Source organism: Ochotona princeps, chromosome 23 (assembly GCF_030435755.1).
Source record: "Ochotona princeps isolate mOchPri1 chromosome 23, mOchPri1.hap1, whole genome shotgun sequence".
Classification (NCBI taxonomy): Eukaryota; Metazoa; Chordata; class Mammalia; order Lagomorpha; family Ochotonidae; genus Ochotona; species Ochotona princeps.
The window spans coordinates 18,286,140-18,302,673 of record NC_080854.1 but is presented as its reverse complement, the minus strand read 5'-3'; the positions used below and the strand labels follow the sequence as shown (position 1 = coordinate 18,302,673).

The 16,534-nt window shown below is 44.8% G+C and overlaps 1 protein-coding gene across 1 annotated transcript in view; it reads right to left on the bottom strand.

The window, feature by feature from the left end:
- The window catches only part of OXCT1 (3-oxoacid CoA-transferase 1), a 130,345-nt gene extending 116,753 nt beyond the window's left edge, over window positions 1–13,592 (bottom strand). The window contains exons 1-3 of the mRNA XM_004583674.3: window positions 13,435–13,592; window positions 4,237–4,345; window positions 2,564–2,654 (exon numbers count right to left, since the gene is read on the bottom strand). Coding sequence (XP_004583731.2) covers window positions 2,564–2,654; window positions 4,237–4,345; window positions 13,435–13,503 — 269 coding nt within the window. The 5' untranslated portion in view covers window positions 13,504–13,592. The remainder of the gene's footprint in view (window positions 1–2,563; window positions 2,655–4,236; window positions 4,346–13,434) is intronic.
- Between the last annotated feature and the right edge of the window lie 2,942 nt (window positions 13,593–16,534).

The following is a 16,534-nucleotide window of genomic DNA, read 5'->3' as shown; positions in this document are numbered from 1 at the left end:
CTCCTTTGAGACCCATCTACTCTGCTTCAAGTACAGCTCCCTGCTAATGTGTCTGGGAAAACATTAGAGGACAGCTCACAGGTCTTGGCTCCTGCCAGCTCCATGGGAGATCAGGTGGTGATCCTGGCTCCTGGATTCAGCCAGGCCCAGCTCTAGCCACTGCACCCATGTGGGAAGTGAACTAGCAGATGAAAGATCTGTCTCTCCCTTTCAAATAAATATTTAAAAAAAGAAAAAAGTGGGGCTGACATTGAGGCACACGGGGCAAAGGTGCTGCTTGTGATGCCAACATCCCCCATGGGTGCAGTTTACATTCAATCCAGCTCCCTGCCGATGGCCTGGGAAGGGCAGGGGAGGAGGGGCCAAGTGTGTGAACCCCTGCCAGGTAAGCAATCCAGATGAAGCTGGCCTGGCCCAGACTTGGCTGCTGCAGCTACCTGAACTGCCAGCCAGTAGACACACCTGTCTCTCTGTGTGTATCCATTTTCCCTGCATTTTCTGTAATTCTGAGTTTCAAATAAATAGATCTTTAAAAAAAATACTTACAGTAAGTACAAAATCAGATCTAAGGGCAGGAAAAGTGTTTAAGACACAACACATTATTATGCTGAACAAGCTACATCTCTTTTTATAAGGAAGACGCTCCTTAGGTAAATGAGGAACTGGAACCAACGAGCTCAACAGTCCCGTCCAACTATAACACTGTGACTCAGACTCACAGACTAAACACAGAAGGGCACGTGACCCTAGTGTAACTGACAGGACAGGTATGTGATCCAAAGAGCAGGAACACACTGCAGTATACAGTCTCTGCCGATTCAGTATAAAAGCTCTAAAAGAATTCAGAAAGGGACAAGGTCAATAAAGAAAGCAGGTGATTCTGCACTTGGTGTACAGATCATCTTTCCCAGCATAGCTAAATGTACATTATGGTGCATGGTATTATTAAATAATGGCTTCTTGCTGACCACTTTGATATGCAAACCCATTGTCCTAAGTGCTGGCTGCTTCCTTTGGAAGTAGCGGCATATGTACGACTAATGATATTCTTTATGTATCAGCTCACATAATGACATAGCCACAAATAAACAGATTTCAAACAGATGTCCATCTTGATTTATAAAGACCAAGGCCCGGCGGCGTGGCCTAGCGGCTAAAGTACTCGCCTTGAACGCCCCGGGATCCCATATGGGCGCCGGTTCTAATCCTGGCAGCTCCACTTCCCATCCAGCTCCCTGCTTGTGGCCTGGGAAAGCAGTTGAGGACGGCCCAATGCATTGGGACCCTGCACCCGCGTGGGAGACCTGGAAGAGGTTCCTGGTTCCTGGCATCGGATCGGCGTGCATCGGCCCATTGCAGCTCACTTGGGGAATGAAACAGCGGAGTGAAGATCTTCCTCTCTCTCTCCTCCTCCTCTGTATATCTGACTTTGTAATAAAAATAAATCTTTAATAAATAAATAAATAAATAAATAAAGACCTAAGGGTAGGTGCAGGAGCATAGCAAGGTAACCCTCTGCCTGCAGTGCCAGCATCCCATATAGACACTAGTTGTAGTCCTAGCTGCTCCACTTCTGATCTAGCTCCCTGCTAATGGCGTGGGAAAACAGCAGAGCATGACCCAAAGCCTTGGGCCCCTTGACCCAAATGAAAGAGCCAGGAGAAGCTCCTAGCTCCTGGCTTTGGATCAACTCAGATCTGGCCATTGAGGCCTTTTGGAAAAGTGAAGCAATGGATGGAAGATCTCTCTCTCTGTCTCTCCTTCTGACTTTCAAGTAAAATGAAGAAATAAATATTTTTTAAAAATAAATATGATCTGCATAACAAAGAAATAAAAGAAGATCTCTAAATTTTAAAAATATGGGGCCAGTGTTGTGGTGCAATGGATTAAGCTGCCACCTGAGACACCAGCATCCCATGTAAGCACCAATGTAAGTACTGACTACTCCACAACTAATCCAGTTCCCTCCTGATCTGCCTGAGCAAGCAGCCAAGGGTGGCCCTGGTCCCTGGACCCTTGGACTCCTGTGGCAGATGTGGATAGAGCTCCTGTTTTTGGCTTGGCTCAGCCCGAGCAGTTAAGGCCATTTGGGAAGTGAACCAGCGATGGAAGTCCTTTCTCATTCTCTCTCTCACTCGCTTTCTCTGTTTGTATGTGTCTTTCCCCCTCTCTTTGCCTTTAACTCTGCCTTTCAAATATGTATTTAAAAAGAAATACAATTTTAATGTGATTCCATTTTAAAATATATGTTCTAGCTTTGGCAATAATTTTAAACAAAAAATAAAAGCATATCAGATTAATATATACGATTGTACTTTAAGATCCTAATTGACATCTTTATCGGAGATGAAGCAAATCTACATTACTTCTAACGATGAACGATGATACCACAAATACTGAAGTAGATGCAACCTCCACCCATGACCTTGTCCTGCACTATCTTTGGCTGCATGGACACATGACTCATACAAGAAGGGGAAATCTCCACTGAACTGATGAGCTCTCAGACACGATCAAGAACTGCCATTTCTTCCAAGCCAGTGCACTGAAGAGGCACACTCACCCGGCATTGTTGCTGACTGCGGTTAACCCTTTCACTCCAGTCTTCAGTAACGCTCCTATAAGATTCTCTGGAATTCCACAGAGCCCAAAGCCTGGAACGAGCCGACAGGGAGACAACGTGTGAAAACGCAGGTGGTATTCTTTTTTAATAGGAAAGAAAAAAAACTACAAAGAATATTACCACATCTAGCAAGCAAAATACACAGATCTATCTCACCAACTCGGCAAACGGCCTAATAGCTGAAGCCAAGTCTTGTGCATCATTACAAAGCACCAGATGTCACTATCAAGTCTTTGAATCACATGTGTGAAGCCAAGTACAATCAGTTTGCATGGCTACACATTGCTCGGATGCCCTTAGCCACATATCAGATAAGAAGTCTCCTTAACACTTGATCATTTCAAGTTATGTTTTCAAATATTTCTGTCTTAAATTTTACCCGAGTAGACTTTGCAGAACTGGAAATTTCAGCTAGTGACCTTTCTTTACATCTTCTACAATTCCTCAAATACTACTAGAACTAAGATGAACAGTCAGTGACTCATCGGTTGAATGACTGAATGGACAAATAGAGTGATTCTAAAAATAAGCCTTGATCTCATTTATAAGAATCTGGCAGCAAGCTGTGTTTTTGTGTAATTATTCTGGTTTTAATTATTATTTTCTTAACTTTGTTTTCTTTTTTTTCTTTTTATTTTTTTTGAGAGACACGGACAGAATGTGAGCACAAAGAGAGAACATGTGTTCCTGCCTACTGGTTCGCTCCACTGCTGCCTACGGCAGCCAAGGATGGGATGGAGCAGGGCTAGAGCCAGGACCCACGGATGCCATCCAGGTCTCAGGGAACACAGTCACTTGAGACATCCCGGCTAGTTTCCAAAGCCTCTACTGACAGTAAGGCAGAGTTCGAAGTTCACAAAGGAAAGCAAACTCAGGTACCCGGAAGCGTGACTCAGCCACCCTCATGGCTATGCTCAACACCTGCTCCAGGCAACAAGGTAGATGTGTATCAGGCAGCAGGTCTCAAAGCTACTACCAATGAGCAACACAATATGAATCTTGTAACAACAGAGAAATGATTATGAGCGCTCCATCACTGAAAGATTATAAAATGGAGTGATCAGATCGATGAGATCAATGCAACTCTCAGAAACAAAATGTTGTAATAAAATCAGAAATAACAATGTGTAACAAATAACTACAAATAAGAATAGTAACTAAATAAAGAGTATATCAGAGATCAGCATAGTGGCATGGCAGCCTGACATTCTGCCTGCAGCACCAGCATCCCAAATGGGTACCAGTTCGAGCTATGGCTGCTCCATTCCCACTCCAGCTCCTGCCTCTGGCCTGGGAAAGTAGTGGGAGATGGTCCGAGGAGTTGGGGCCCTGTACCCAAGTGGGAGACCAAGAAGCAGTTCCTGACTGCTTGCTATGGATCAGCTCAGTGCTGACCACTGAGACCACCGGGGGAGTGAACCAGTGAACCAGCAGATGGAAACTTTCTGTGTGTGTGTGTGTGTGTAAATCTGACTCTAAATGGAAAATAAATCTTTCTTAAAAAGTAAGGAAGACTAGATAAAATAATTGGTGTTTCTGATCTGAGCTTTGCCACTATGTTTTCTCTGCTTTAAGGATATTACCATAAAAAGGAAAGCCATGTTAGTACTCACCACCAACCAGAACTGTTGCTCCATCAGGGATGTCTTTCACAGCTTCTACTGCATCTGTGTAAAATCTGGTATGGCGATGACTACTGGTGGAAAAGTAGCAAACACAACCCTGACAAATATGAAAAAACAGACAGTGAATAATCATTTGAAGACACGCATTTACCTTGCATATACAGTGACCTATTCGCTTTTTGATCATTTCACTATCCTTGTCTTTTTCCAGACTGATGACATAGTGTACAATACGATGTTTTGATTATTGTGGAATAACTGGATCAAGCTATTTAACATATTTGTTACCTGACTTACTATTGTTTTATGGTGAGTACACTGAAGATCTACTCAACGATTTTCTCATATTCAGTAAGTGTCAGTACCTGCAGTCACTGCGACACATGGATTTCTTGAATTTATTCCTTCTATCAGAAATACTGTGTCCTTTGTACAATACCTTTTCAACTGCCCCATGCCCCAATTCTTGGTAATCACCATTTTATTCTTTGTGTTCACAGCATTATCCCAACTTCAAAAGAGTGGGGCTTCAACTGACTCATTCTTAGAAGAGGGATGGGCATTCTCCACCCATACACAATCACCAGAGGCCCTTTAGAATCAGTGTTTCCTATTACAAAAGGGATAGCCACCCAAAGTTCAAACTGACACTCACCATGGCATGAAGTATCAATCTCTGACAGTAACCTCACCGTCCATTCAATACCTGAGAACTGACCATGTGCCAAGTTCTCTGCTATTTACTACGGTAGAGTTAGCATTAACATAGGATGACTGGCTGCCGTCTAGGAGAGTAAATACAATGTGGTTAAAGCTACAAACGTCTATTTCATTGAGTCTGTCAGCCAGTATTAGCCAGAAAATGTCTCCTAAATGGAAAACTAAAGAACAGGACACAAAACAATTCGTCTCCCCATCACACTTGAAGTGGCAGACTACTGTTTACGAGGAAGCTAGCTTTATCCCAGGCTAGTGTTTGATGTCAAATCAATTGCCTAGGGAACACTCATGAGCAACTGTCAACTGTGTCCCTTTTTGTGTTTTACCCACAATGCAGCAACAGGAAGAAAGTGCATTCCATCACTCCTACTCAACTTTGCCTTACCTATATTCTCATTTTATAGCCCACCTACAGAGAGCAGACAGGAATGGCATAGGAATTCTGACACATGCCACCTTAACGAGCCCCACCCGAGGCTCACATGCTCTGCCCGAGACAGTATGCCAGACACACACAACTGGCCCTGCTCAAAGGAACGGCACACATGCAACCCCACCTTTCTTTTCTTCCTCGAAAATCCCCTTCCACAGAACATGTCAACCAAACATTGAAAAGGGAGCAATTACACGAATGATTTCTGTCCCTTTAAATTTCAACCTTGGCCAAGTTCAGTGGGGAGGTTTGGCCACAGTGTCTAAACCGTGGCAAATAAGCACAGGCAGAGAGAGAAACGGAAGGACCTGAAGGACAAAGAGCTTTCCTCTTCTTCCAGCAAGGAAACATCTTTTCTTAAATAAACATGCACAACCACATATTTAATCTTAGAAAGTAAAAGTTTGATAGCCTGAGTAAATGAAGACTTATAAAGTTGGGGAAACATCCTAGAACAATACATGGATACCAAATCCAACCAAATCATCTACCAGATCAAGACTGCATGGAAAGGCAGCAGCCTAAACCCAGAAAAGAAACCAAACAGCAGCAGGAAGCCTAGGGCCACTTGAGCCATAGCTGGTCATCAAGACCCAAGCACCTAAAAGTAACCTATGCGTTTGTTCTCTTAGCCAGCTTTCCTCCCAAGGTCACCTTCATGACCCATACTCCCAGACTCTAAGTAAAGAAATATCTCTGCAGGATCCGGTGCGGTCGCCTAGTGGCTAAAGTCCTCACCCTGCATGTCCCAGGGTCCCATATGGTCGCCGGTTCTAATCCCGGCAGTCCCACTTCCCATCCAGCTCCCTGCTTGCGGCCTGGGAAAGCAGTTGAGGACAGCCCAAAGTCATGGGACCCTGCACCTGCATGGGAGACCTGGAAGAGGCTCCTGGCTTCTGGCTTTGGACTGGCTCAGATCTGGGTCTGTGGTCACTTTAGGAGTGAATGAATGGATGGAATATCTTCCTCTCTGTCTCTCTTCCTCTCTGTTACCTGACTTTCCAATGAAAATCAATAAATCCTTTAAAAAAAAGCATCTGTGCCTTGCCAACACCTTCTAATACTAGGCAGCTAGAGAAAAGTATTTCTCTGACAACATTTACTTTTTTTCTCCTAGATAACTGGATTCCAAAGAGAGCCTTTGGATGTTCATAAGCTGACTTCTCCCTTTGAATACATTTTCAATACTGTTGCGAGCACTGCGGAACAGCAGGCAAGCTGCCATTGGGAACACCAGCATCCCATATGGAAGTACCAGGGCTCTAACACCACTTCTACTTCCAATCCAGCTTCTATTAACGCACTCCTCAGCAGCTGCAGGCAACGAGTCAAGTGGTTGGATCTCGCCTGCCTGTGTGGGAAACCCGTACGCTCCTGGCTTTGGTCTGGGCCAGTCTCTGGTGTTGCAGGTAAATCAGCAAATGGGAGATCTCTGTCCATCTGCCATTTTTAATAAAAATGAAAATAAATTAATATTTTAAATGATTTTATATAAACACATTGATGAGAACAGGCCTATGTAGCAGCTGTAAGATTCCCCGACCACCAGGGAAAGAATGTCTCAGCCGAATAAATAAAATAAATTTAGATGGCCTTTATTCCAGGAAACCGCGGCCACGGGCTTCCCTTTGCTGTGTAGCAGACAGCCGGAATTGAAGGAGTGGGCTGCAGAGGAAGAAGAGCCAGGAAGAGAGGTGCAAGGGGCTTTGAAACCCCTCTTGACACAGAAGCTGAAGTAGGGGTCGCTTCGGCCTGTCATTGGTGTGGGTCTCAGGGGCCCACCAGAACTCAGCCGTCTGTTCCGGGTAGCAGCAAGCTCCAAACCTCCGCCAGTTACGGGGCAACCTTCACCGCTGCTACCAAAATAAATAACCTTCAAGTGTGCAGAGCTACCCAGAAGAATGCAGAATAGTGGAAGGTGCAGCCTTGCCATGTCTCCCGGGGACTCCTTCCCTCTCACGTGCGTATATCCACATAAACCACTTCACTTGGTGTTTGACCCTCCCACCTTTAGAACTCCATTTTAGTGCTGCTCCTGGTTTCTGCTCCTACAACTGAGGGCAGGAATAATGACTGGTTACTGAAATGCAAGAAATAATCAAAATTCTTGCAGGATACAGCTTTTTGCCACTTAAAATATTTCCCCTTTTTAAAATCCTTTTTACCTTCAACCTTGTGCTTCTCTTCAAAATCTTCATCTCTGAAGTCTAGATTTTATCTCACCCCTGTCTAAGCCAGAATCTCCTTCCGTTCCGGTCATTTTCAACATTACTCCTTCTACCTTAATTTGTCTCTTTCTGCAATTCAACATTCCAGAACTTCCTGAAAAAGCACTTAAAATGGTCTCTCTGTGAAAAGCCACAAAGTATACTCATCTTCTATTGTGAAATAATCTTAATGATGCAGAATGGCACACGCCACTGCCATCTATGTCATCACCTTAGAGTTAGATAAATCACCTATTGCTATCACAAAATACCTGAGGCTGATTACTTCTTACAGAAAAGCAGCTTGTATAACTCACAGCCTGGGAGGTTGACATTTCATTGACAAGCAGTTCCGTCTCTCCAGCCTCAGGGGAAAGGCCCCCAGGACTGTGTCACGACTTGAGAGGCAAGAAGCAAGGGAATGGCCACACACAGACAGCCAGAGAGCAGCCAGGACCAGACCTGCCTGCTCTTGTCATAACAACCCACCATCACAGGAATTAACCAGAATCCAGCAATTGTACTCATCCCCTACAAGAGGAAGGTTCACAAAGACCTAATCATCTTTCACTACGAAAAAATTAAAAAAGATTTCAACACCTCTCAGCACTGCCAAACTTCCAGCGCAAATCAGATCCAAACCTTAACAGAATGACATGGCTCACTTCAGCATCAGTATCTGTCCAACAGCAGCTGGCCAATGTCGATGGAGGCAGGTGAAGACGGTTACCGTAGAAGGATACAGAGAGGAGTGGATAAAGAAACTGTGGTATATCTGTGGAATACTACTCAGCCATTAAAAAGAAGGAAATTATACCTTTTGCAACAAAATGGTCCCAACTAGAGACCATTATGCTCAGTGAAATAAATCAATCCCACAAAGACAAATACCATATGTTCTGACATAAGGCACCCTTCACGCAAATTCTAAGACCAATAACCCTTTCAATACTGTTTTTGCTACAACTCATAGGTGTTGACATTTTTATTTTCATTTTTTTCAGAGAGTTTCTTTTCTCTTTTTTTTCTTTTAAATATTTATTTCTTTTTATTGCAAAGGCAGATTTACAGAGAGGGAGAGGTAGAGATGAGGATCTTCCATTTGCTGATTGACTCCCCAAGTGGTCGCAATGGCTGGAGCTGAGCTGATCTGAAGCCAGGAGCCAGGTGTTTCTTCTGAGTCTTCTATGTGGGTGCAGGGTCCCAAAGACTTTGCTCTTATTAAATTGTTCACTGACTCAAAATATAATAGCATTATTTTCTCGAAGAAGGTTTTTTTTTTCATTTCTTCATCAACACACTGGTTATTCAGTAGCATGTTATTTAACTCTATGGTGTTGTAAATTTTTTAACTTTATTCCTGTTGTTGATTTTGTATTACGGCTTCTCATTTAATGGAACATACAGTAACTGTGTAGTAGAGACCATCATATCCAGATGTGAAAATACAATCGAGAATGCATCTCCACTTCCAAATCAAAGATGGACTCCCAATGAAACTGCTGGATATGTCTTGACAATAGGATGCTGGACTGTCTGTCATTGTCTGGACCCACAGCATCAGGATACACCTAAATAGCTCAATGATGGACTTATGATTGCTTATGAAGGACTACACTGTTGTAATAATATGGGGGAAATCAGTCAGGGGGAGGGAAGTTGGGGAGGGTAAGGAAATCCCAGAGTCTATGGAATTGTATCAAATTAAAAATAAAATAGAAAAGAGAGAAAAAAAGATGATGGTTACACACACTTACAGACCTGCAAAGAATATGATACCGTTGTCAAGGGGAGATACCACATGCTGAAATGTTTCAGCTGTCGGGCAGGAGACCAATGTCTAACAAAACTGGAATGTTCACCTTGAACCAAACACTGAAGGCAACAGTGCCAGTTATGCACTTACGCCATAAATAAATACCAAGGGCCGCGTGTCATTACTGACCTGAGTGGGTCTACACAGCCATGGGGGTGTCCTGTTTTTGAGGAAATGTGTATGTTCTGTTCCAACCCTGGAGTTCAGTGCTCTGAAGAAACAGCTGAAGGAGCAGCTCATTCTGTCCAGCAGAGGAGAAAGCCTGAGAAGTTTACTAAGGGTTAAAACACTGCTGGCGGGGGTGGGGGGGGAAGGGGGAAGGGGTGTGGGTGGGGTGGCACATTCAAGACCTGGGAGCTGTAGCCGTGGGGGGGTGATGCCAGAAAAGCACAAAAACCTGAAGGTCAGGGACCTGTGGACTCAGACCTCAATGAGGTGGGGCTGGGGAGGCAGGCTATAAGATGCTTAGAATACACCACAGGATTTGTTTCATTCTACAATGTTAAACAAACAGCTTTTCCAACACAGCGGCCTGCATCAGAAACATGCTGAGGAAACTCTTTCCTTCTTCTGCTCATTTGCTGTATTTTGTACCAACTATACTAAATACTGAAGCTAAAAAGTTAAAACCAATACCTTTTTCAAAAACAGCCTTTTTTAAAAGCCTGGTGTTTTTTTAAAAAAAGCAGGGACCATGCTACAATGAAACTTACAAAATGAGCAAGGATTACAGTCAGAAAAATAATTACAAAAAGTAAAACACAACTGTCAATCGGTAGTTACAGGGAAGAAACAGACAACTAACAAGAAGTCGAGACAGCACTGAAGGACAGTTTAGAAAGAGGTGTGAGGACAACTGGTGATCAACCAGAAGTGGAGAAAGGCAGTGAGGACCTTTCCAAGGATCCCAGCTTTCTCGCCTGGTAGATCCAGGTGCTATTAACCACATGGGGGCGCGGGGAGACAAGGCAAGGGGAAGCCACTCTACCATCAGATCTGTCTGAGGCTGACAGTCTTAAGTGCAGAATGACACACAGGTGAACTCCCTGGTAAACTCCAGGAGAATAACAGCTAGGGATGCTCCAGGGTTGGACAGAGATATAACGAAAAGACAAATGGTTTAAAAGAAGAAAAACAAATAACCTTGTAAATGGCAGTTCTATAATTTTTCCCCACTAATAATTTTTGTTATGAATACAAAGTAATGTTGAATGCTTCCCGTGAAGGTAGCAATGAAGAAGACGCCCTCAGATGGCCTAGTTGAACTCCTATCTACACCAGTTTGTTCTGAAAGCGCCACACTCAGACCAACAGCATCAACCACATCTGAAGCTAATTAATGAAAAGCAGGCGGCCCCAGCCAGGGGCGGACAGAGCCTTCTGCCTCTTGAGGCTTCCGGAAACTCTGATACGTTCTCCAGTCGAAGTGACACCGAGCTTGCATATCATAAACTGTTGAAGTTTTTGAAAAACCAGTTATCTCATTTTACTTGTTGGATACAAACAGCAGACAAGCTTTCAGATTTACTGTAAGACTTCCTACAGCGTTCCTTCCCCCACGCGTTAAACTTGCTAAACGTCTGCTCCTGCCAGGGAGTGTGTAAGGTTGAAGGAAACACTGATACACATCTATGTTACAGTTCAACAGGAACCGGAAGTGAGGACTTAAGTGACAAAGATCTAGTCAGGGCACCGAATGCTATCAACCCGGGCAGCATTCTAGAAAGCAGGAGTTGGGCCTGTGACAACCAAACCTAGAGCTCAAACCCTGATTAGAACTTTCAAGGAGATATGGTAAAAACCCATCATTTTTTTTATATTCTTTTTTTTAATTTATTCATTAATTACATTGTATTATGTAACACAGTTTCATAGGTACTGGGATTCTCCCCACCCCTCCCCAAACCCTCCCCCTATGGTGGATTCCTCCACCTTGTTGCATAACCACAGTTCAAGTTCAGTTGTGGTTCCCGCGTTGCAAGCATATACCAAACATACAGTCCAGCATCTTATTGTCCAGTCAAGTTCAACGGCTTCTTAGGTATACCCTCTCTGATTTGAAGACAGAGCCAGCAGAGTATCATCCCCATCAATTAAAAGCTCCAACATACCATCAGCAAAAATTTACATCATTATGGAATTAATTGACATAGTAATGAGTAACCAACATGTTAAAAATAAATGCGAGTTCTTAACCACATTCTGTGACCACCTCATTGACATTTCAATTTTAGTTTATACACAACATATACATAACATGTTATACATAACATCATATCATCTTAAATTAAGGCAAACATGTGATATCTAACCTTTTGGGATTGGCTCATTTCCCTTAGCATTATGGTTTCCGGCGAGGTTACGGGGAAAAGGGAACCCTACTCCACTGCTGGTTGGGCTGCAGGTTGGTACAGCCTCTATGGAAATCAGTATGGAGAACATTCAAACAACTCAAAATCAACATACTGTATGATCCAGCAATAGCACTCCTAGGAATATATCCAGAACACTTGTTTTATGAGAAACCAACATGCACTCCTATGCTCATAGCAGCACAATCAGTAATTGCAAAAACATGGAAGCAACCAAAATGCCCATCAACAGAGGACTGGATAAGAAAGCTATGGTTCATCTACTCCATGGAATACTACTCAGCTATTAAAAAAAACAAAATGCAGTTCTTTGTAGCCAAAAACCCATCATTTATAGCTCATCCATCCAGGAAGAAGGCTGCTGGTCTTGGGAAACGGTTTAATGATTACACTCAAGGTGAGACTACAGGAGTAAGTCAATTACCCTTCTGCAAACACGCATCTGCCAAAAGCAGGAATGCTTCTGACCTTGGCTCAAGGGTATCACTATGTCCTGATATGACTGAATTTAAGCACCTCAGCAGTCTGAATGAAGGTCAAGTTCCCTTTTAGTAACGTTTTAGTCCTATATATCTAAAGCCATCTGCAAGGATCCAAACACTTTCTAAACCGCTTTTAGGAGTAAAACAATCCACGTCCCAGTCATTCCCTAGAACTAATCGCCCCCCACCACCGAATGCAGACTGGATGCTGCGGGGGTGTGGGGTGTGAACAGCAGTTACACACGGTGTGCCTGCTCCATACCCATGGCATACTACCAAGGCAAGACGATTATTTAATAAGCTGCCAAGGAACACGTTTTACTTGCTCCTCTAAGCCTCTCTGAGGTAAGCTCCCCTTCTAGACCTGGCCGACTAGTCTAGACTTGGGCTCACAGGCGGGAACAGCACATTGGGCAAAACCACATGGAACTACAATCCACTCTAATCCGGATATTTTCTCTGGATACCACTTAGTGGACAGCTGGCAGAAAGGGCAGAATGAGGTTTTCAAAGGAAAGCCCCTAACCCGGAGCCCAGAAGGCTTGGAAGACGGAAACGTCTAACGCCCTTGGTCAGCGAAGTTTGGAGAGCCAGACCAGAAGGCAGCCGGCTTCAACGCCGCGCCAACCAGACGCCAGGGCGAGCGCTCCAGTCCGGGTTCCCTCTCCCACCGCCGCGGCGCCGCACTGCCATATAGGGCAGGAGAGGATGGGAGAGGCATGCCCAGCAGCCGCCCCCTTGGCAATGAGCGCGCCCAGCCCAGGCCGACCCGCTCCGGGGTCTGGGCCTCCACAGGGGTGCCCTCCCCGGTTGACCATGGACCCTCTGCCGCCTTCACGCTCTCTTCTCAAACTGGCGTCCTCACCCCGTCAGGGCCGCCAGCACCCTTTTCCCCAGACGGACGCCGCCCGAGCGGCGCGGAAGCGTGCCAAGGCCGCCGGCGAGCAGGCGTCCTCCCGCCCTTTCCAGCCTGGCCCGGAGCGCGCCTTCACCGCATCTCGCCCCATCCGGCAAAGATGCAGAACCACGCAAGGGAAGTCATCTCCGGGGGCGGCGGCTCATCCCAGTGCCTGACGCAACGTGCCACGGGTGCCAGTTCCCGGGCTGAAGCGGGGATGCATTCCCGCGCGTGGTCTTGCTCTCTGCCACATTTTACCTTGGCCCAGGGGCTTCGGGCGGAGGCGCAGAGCCGCGGTCCAAAGGAGAGGAGTTTGAGAGCCGCCATCTTCAGGGCGGGCTGCAGGAGGAAACAGCGGGTTGGAGCGCGCGACTGAGGGTGCGAGTGTCTGTTGCCGTGGGCCGGCTCAACGTCACGGAAAAAGGAGCGAGAGGGAAGGCGCGCTGGGGGCGGGCTGGAGGCTCGACTGCACGTCGGTGACGTTCCGAGCCTCCCGCGCCGCGCGCCCGCCGCCCACTGCTGGCTGTGGGCGTCTTCTAGAAGCCGGCCTGGGAGGGGCCCGAGGACCGGAATGGAGGGTCCGCGCAGAGCAGGGGAGGAGGGGGGGGCGCGGGAAGGGCCCCGAGTCTCGGGGTATTAGAAACAACTGTGTTGGCGTGCACTTGCCGCACAGGCCGCTGGAACAGCCTGTCAACTCTCAGGGGGCATGGATGTCCCTTTTCCCCTCCATCACGGATGAGCGTTAGCCAAGGGTTTTCTGGCGCTGTAGGCACTGTAGGGACCCCCGCGGAGCCTGTTGCTTTCCTAGGTCAGTGCCTGGCAAGTCGGAGAGCTGCACGTGCTCCCGCTGGCACTGGAAGCTCTGACAGCCTGCCATCCTCTCTGGGAAGAGGTGACCAGCCAGGCCTGCAGAAGGACAAGACCAGCGGCACTAGCCTAGGACCCAAGTTTAGCATGCCATCTCCCTATCTTGTAAGTCTGCGTGTTTTAGCATCTCTCTGTCGCTGAATTCCACCAACCCTAGGGATAACCCAGCCAAGGCAAACATCAAAGTGCGTATTGCTTTGTGATTTTAGGCAAGTTACCATTCTGCTAAACCTCATCCTCAAATGACGATTGTAATACCCAGACTGTCATAAAGTTTATGTGAGATCATTCCTGCAGAGCTCCGGCCCAGGTTATGCACATTCAATAAATGCGAGGTGTTACGCTGGGTGCATGCCAGTGGCAAAGGGGATTTGACCTCTTGCCTCATAGATCCTCTCCAAGCATTGCATTTTGACCATTTCCTTGAGAACAGGGGCCAAGTCTGAGCTCTTCAGAACCATGCACGCCAGAGGGTAAGAACAAGTGAAAGTACAATAAACTTTTGTGTTTGATTAAAGACTGACCAAGTTTGAGGAATGTGACTGTTAATTTTGAACCAAAGCAAAGCATACAAGAAAATTAAATGAGATTGTAACTGCCTTACCAAGTAAAAGTATACCAAGGCAAAGAACGCTGAACAGTTTAACATCTCCATGAGCACACATCCCCAAGCCTTCTGTTAACTGAACATCTTTTTCCCTTTGACTGCTATAATTTTAAACAAAGGCCATAAGGAAATTGAATCTGACTCTGCAATTATATAGGAGAAATTAACCTGAGACTTTTCAAACTTCAGGGAAGTTTTGACATATTTTAGTAAGCTGAAATGAGAGAAAATTAGTGTTGGCATTGTATAACCAGTGCTAATACGGAGGGTGAAAAAGCTAGCATTCCAAAGGGGTCTGTTTTTCGACTATTTTCCTTCCACAAGGCACGTGAAATGGAAAAATAGCACTGGCGACTTTGTCTACAGTCATATGACTCATTCCTCTTGGCTAGCCTCAACCTGCTGCTAACGGCTGTGAAAGACACATACTTGAAGCTTCCTGTGTGTCTGAATCTGATGAAAAAAATTACCCCATTACTGTGTGGTCAGAACTCACTGGCCTGAAGTCTTGATCTTATAATCTCAAATAATATGGGAGGAACTTCCATTTGAACAAATCACAGATTTGTACAGATTTCCCTGTAGTCCCATGAGGGCCATTTCAGTGTGTAAATACTTGCTTCTTTAAAAAAAAAAATTGAACTCTGAACTAGCAAAAATAGTTCCCCCTTTCTTCAAAGGGAAATTTGTAGCAAGTATATTCTGAAAGCTTTGCTTAGTAGCATCTCATGGGGCTTAATTTCCATACTCTTAAAAACTGAGAAAATTGAATGCAAAGATTTTAAGGAAAAGATCTCATCCCAGATAAAGAGAAGCTAACTTTGTATGCTATGAGGGTGTTTAAGTGTGCATGAATCAGATGATAGCAGACACTGTCAATATAAAGTCATGATATTCTGCTTGGGTTTTCATCTTAATTCTAACATATAATGCATTGGCATCTCTCACTACTGAAAAATAAGACATCTTGCCCTCACAGTTTGTGATGTACCCTCTAGCTGATTATTAAGGGCACTGGAAGACTTCTTTTTCATATGTTGACCCATTGGCTTGAGTTAGTTAAATATGAGGTTTTTTTCACAGATCATTTCAGCAAATTGCAATAATGTATGCATGCTTCATTTTATATAATAGTCTTCTCATATATTAAAAACCATATTCCCTCAGACAATTTTCCTCTGCTAGGCTTGAGCAACATAAATCTGCATAAATCTGTTGTGGGGTAACAGGTCAAGCTACCACCTGCAATACCTGCATCTGATCTTGACACCTGTTCATGTCCCAGATGCTCCACTTCAGATCCATCTTCCTGTAATGTCCTGGGAAAAATACTGGAAGATGACCCAAGCTCCTGGCCCCTGGCCCCTAGGTGGGAGTCCTGGAAGAAGCTCCTGGTGTCATCCTGCCTTAGCACTGGCTATTGTATCCATTGTGGGAGGAAGCCAGCACATGGAACATCTCTCTCTTCAGCTACAATTTTCAAAATAAATAAATATTTTTTTTAAATTACAAATTATTTTGCAATCTGCCTATTCTATGAACTATTCTGTAAGACTCGCAGAGCTTTGTCTTCATAATTAAAATCTAATGTGTGTTCAATGAAAGATTAAAGTTGAATAAATCAATTAATGAACAAGGGGGCCACAGAAGTCAAAACTCCTAGGATAAAAATGAAAATTATGCCAAGGTTCTCAGGAAACATAAAGGAAGAAAACACACTACAGTCATTCTGCCTACACCCCTAAGTCTGATCATGTTACTTCTGCCCTTAAGACTTCCCTCACATACAACCTTTGAAATCTAAAATATACCTTTTTCAACTAGCATAAAAGAGCATCATGCCCCCCAGGTCCTCTACCTGCCACAGTTCCTTTATATTCTAAA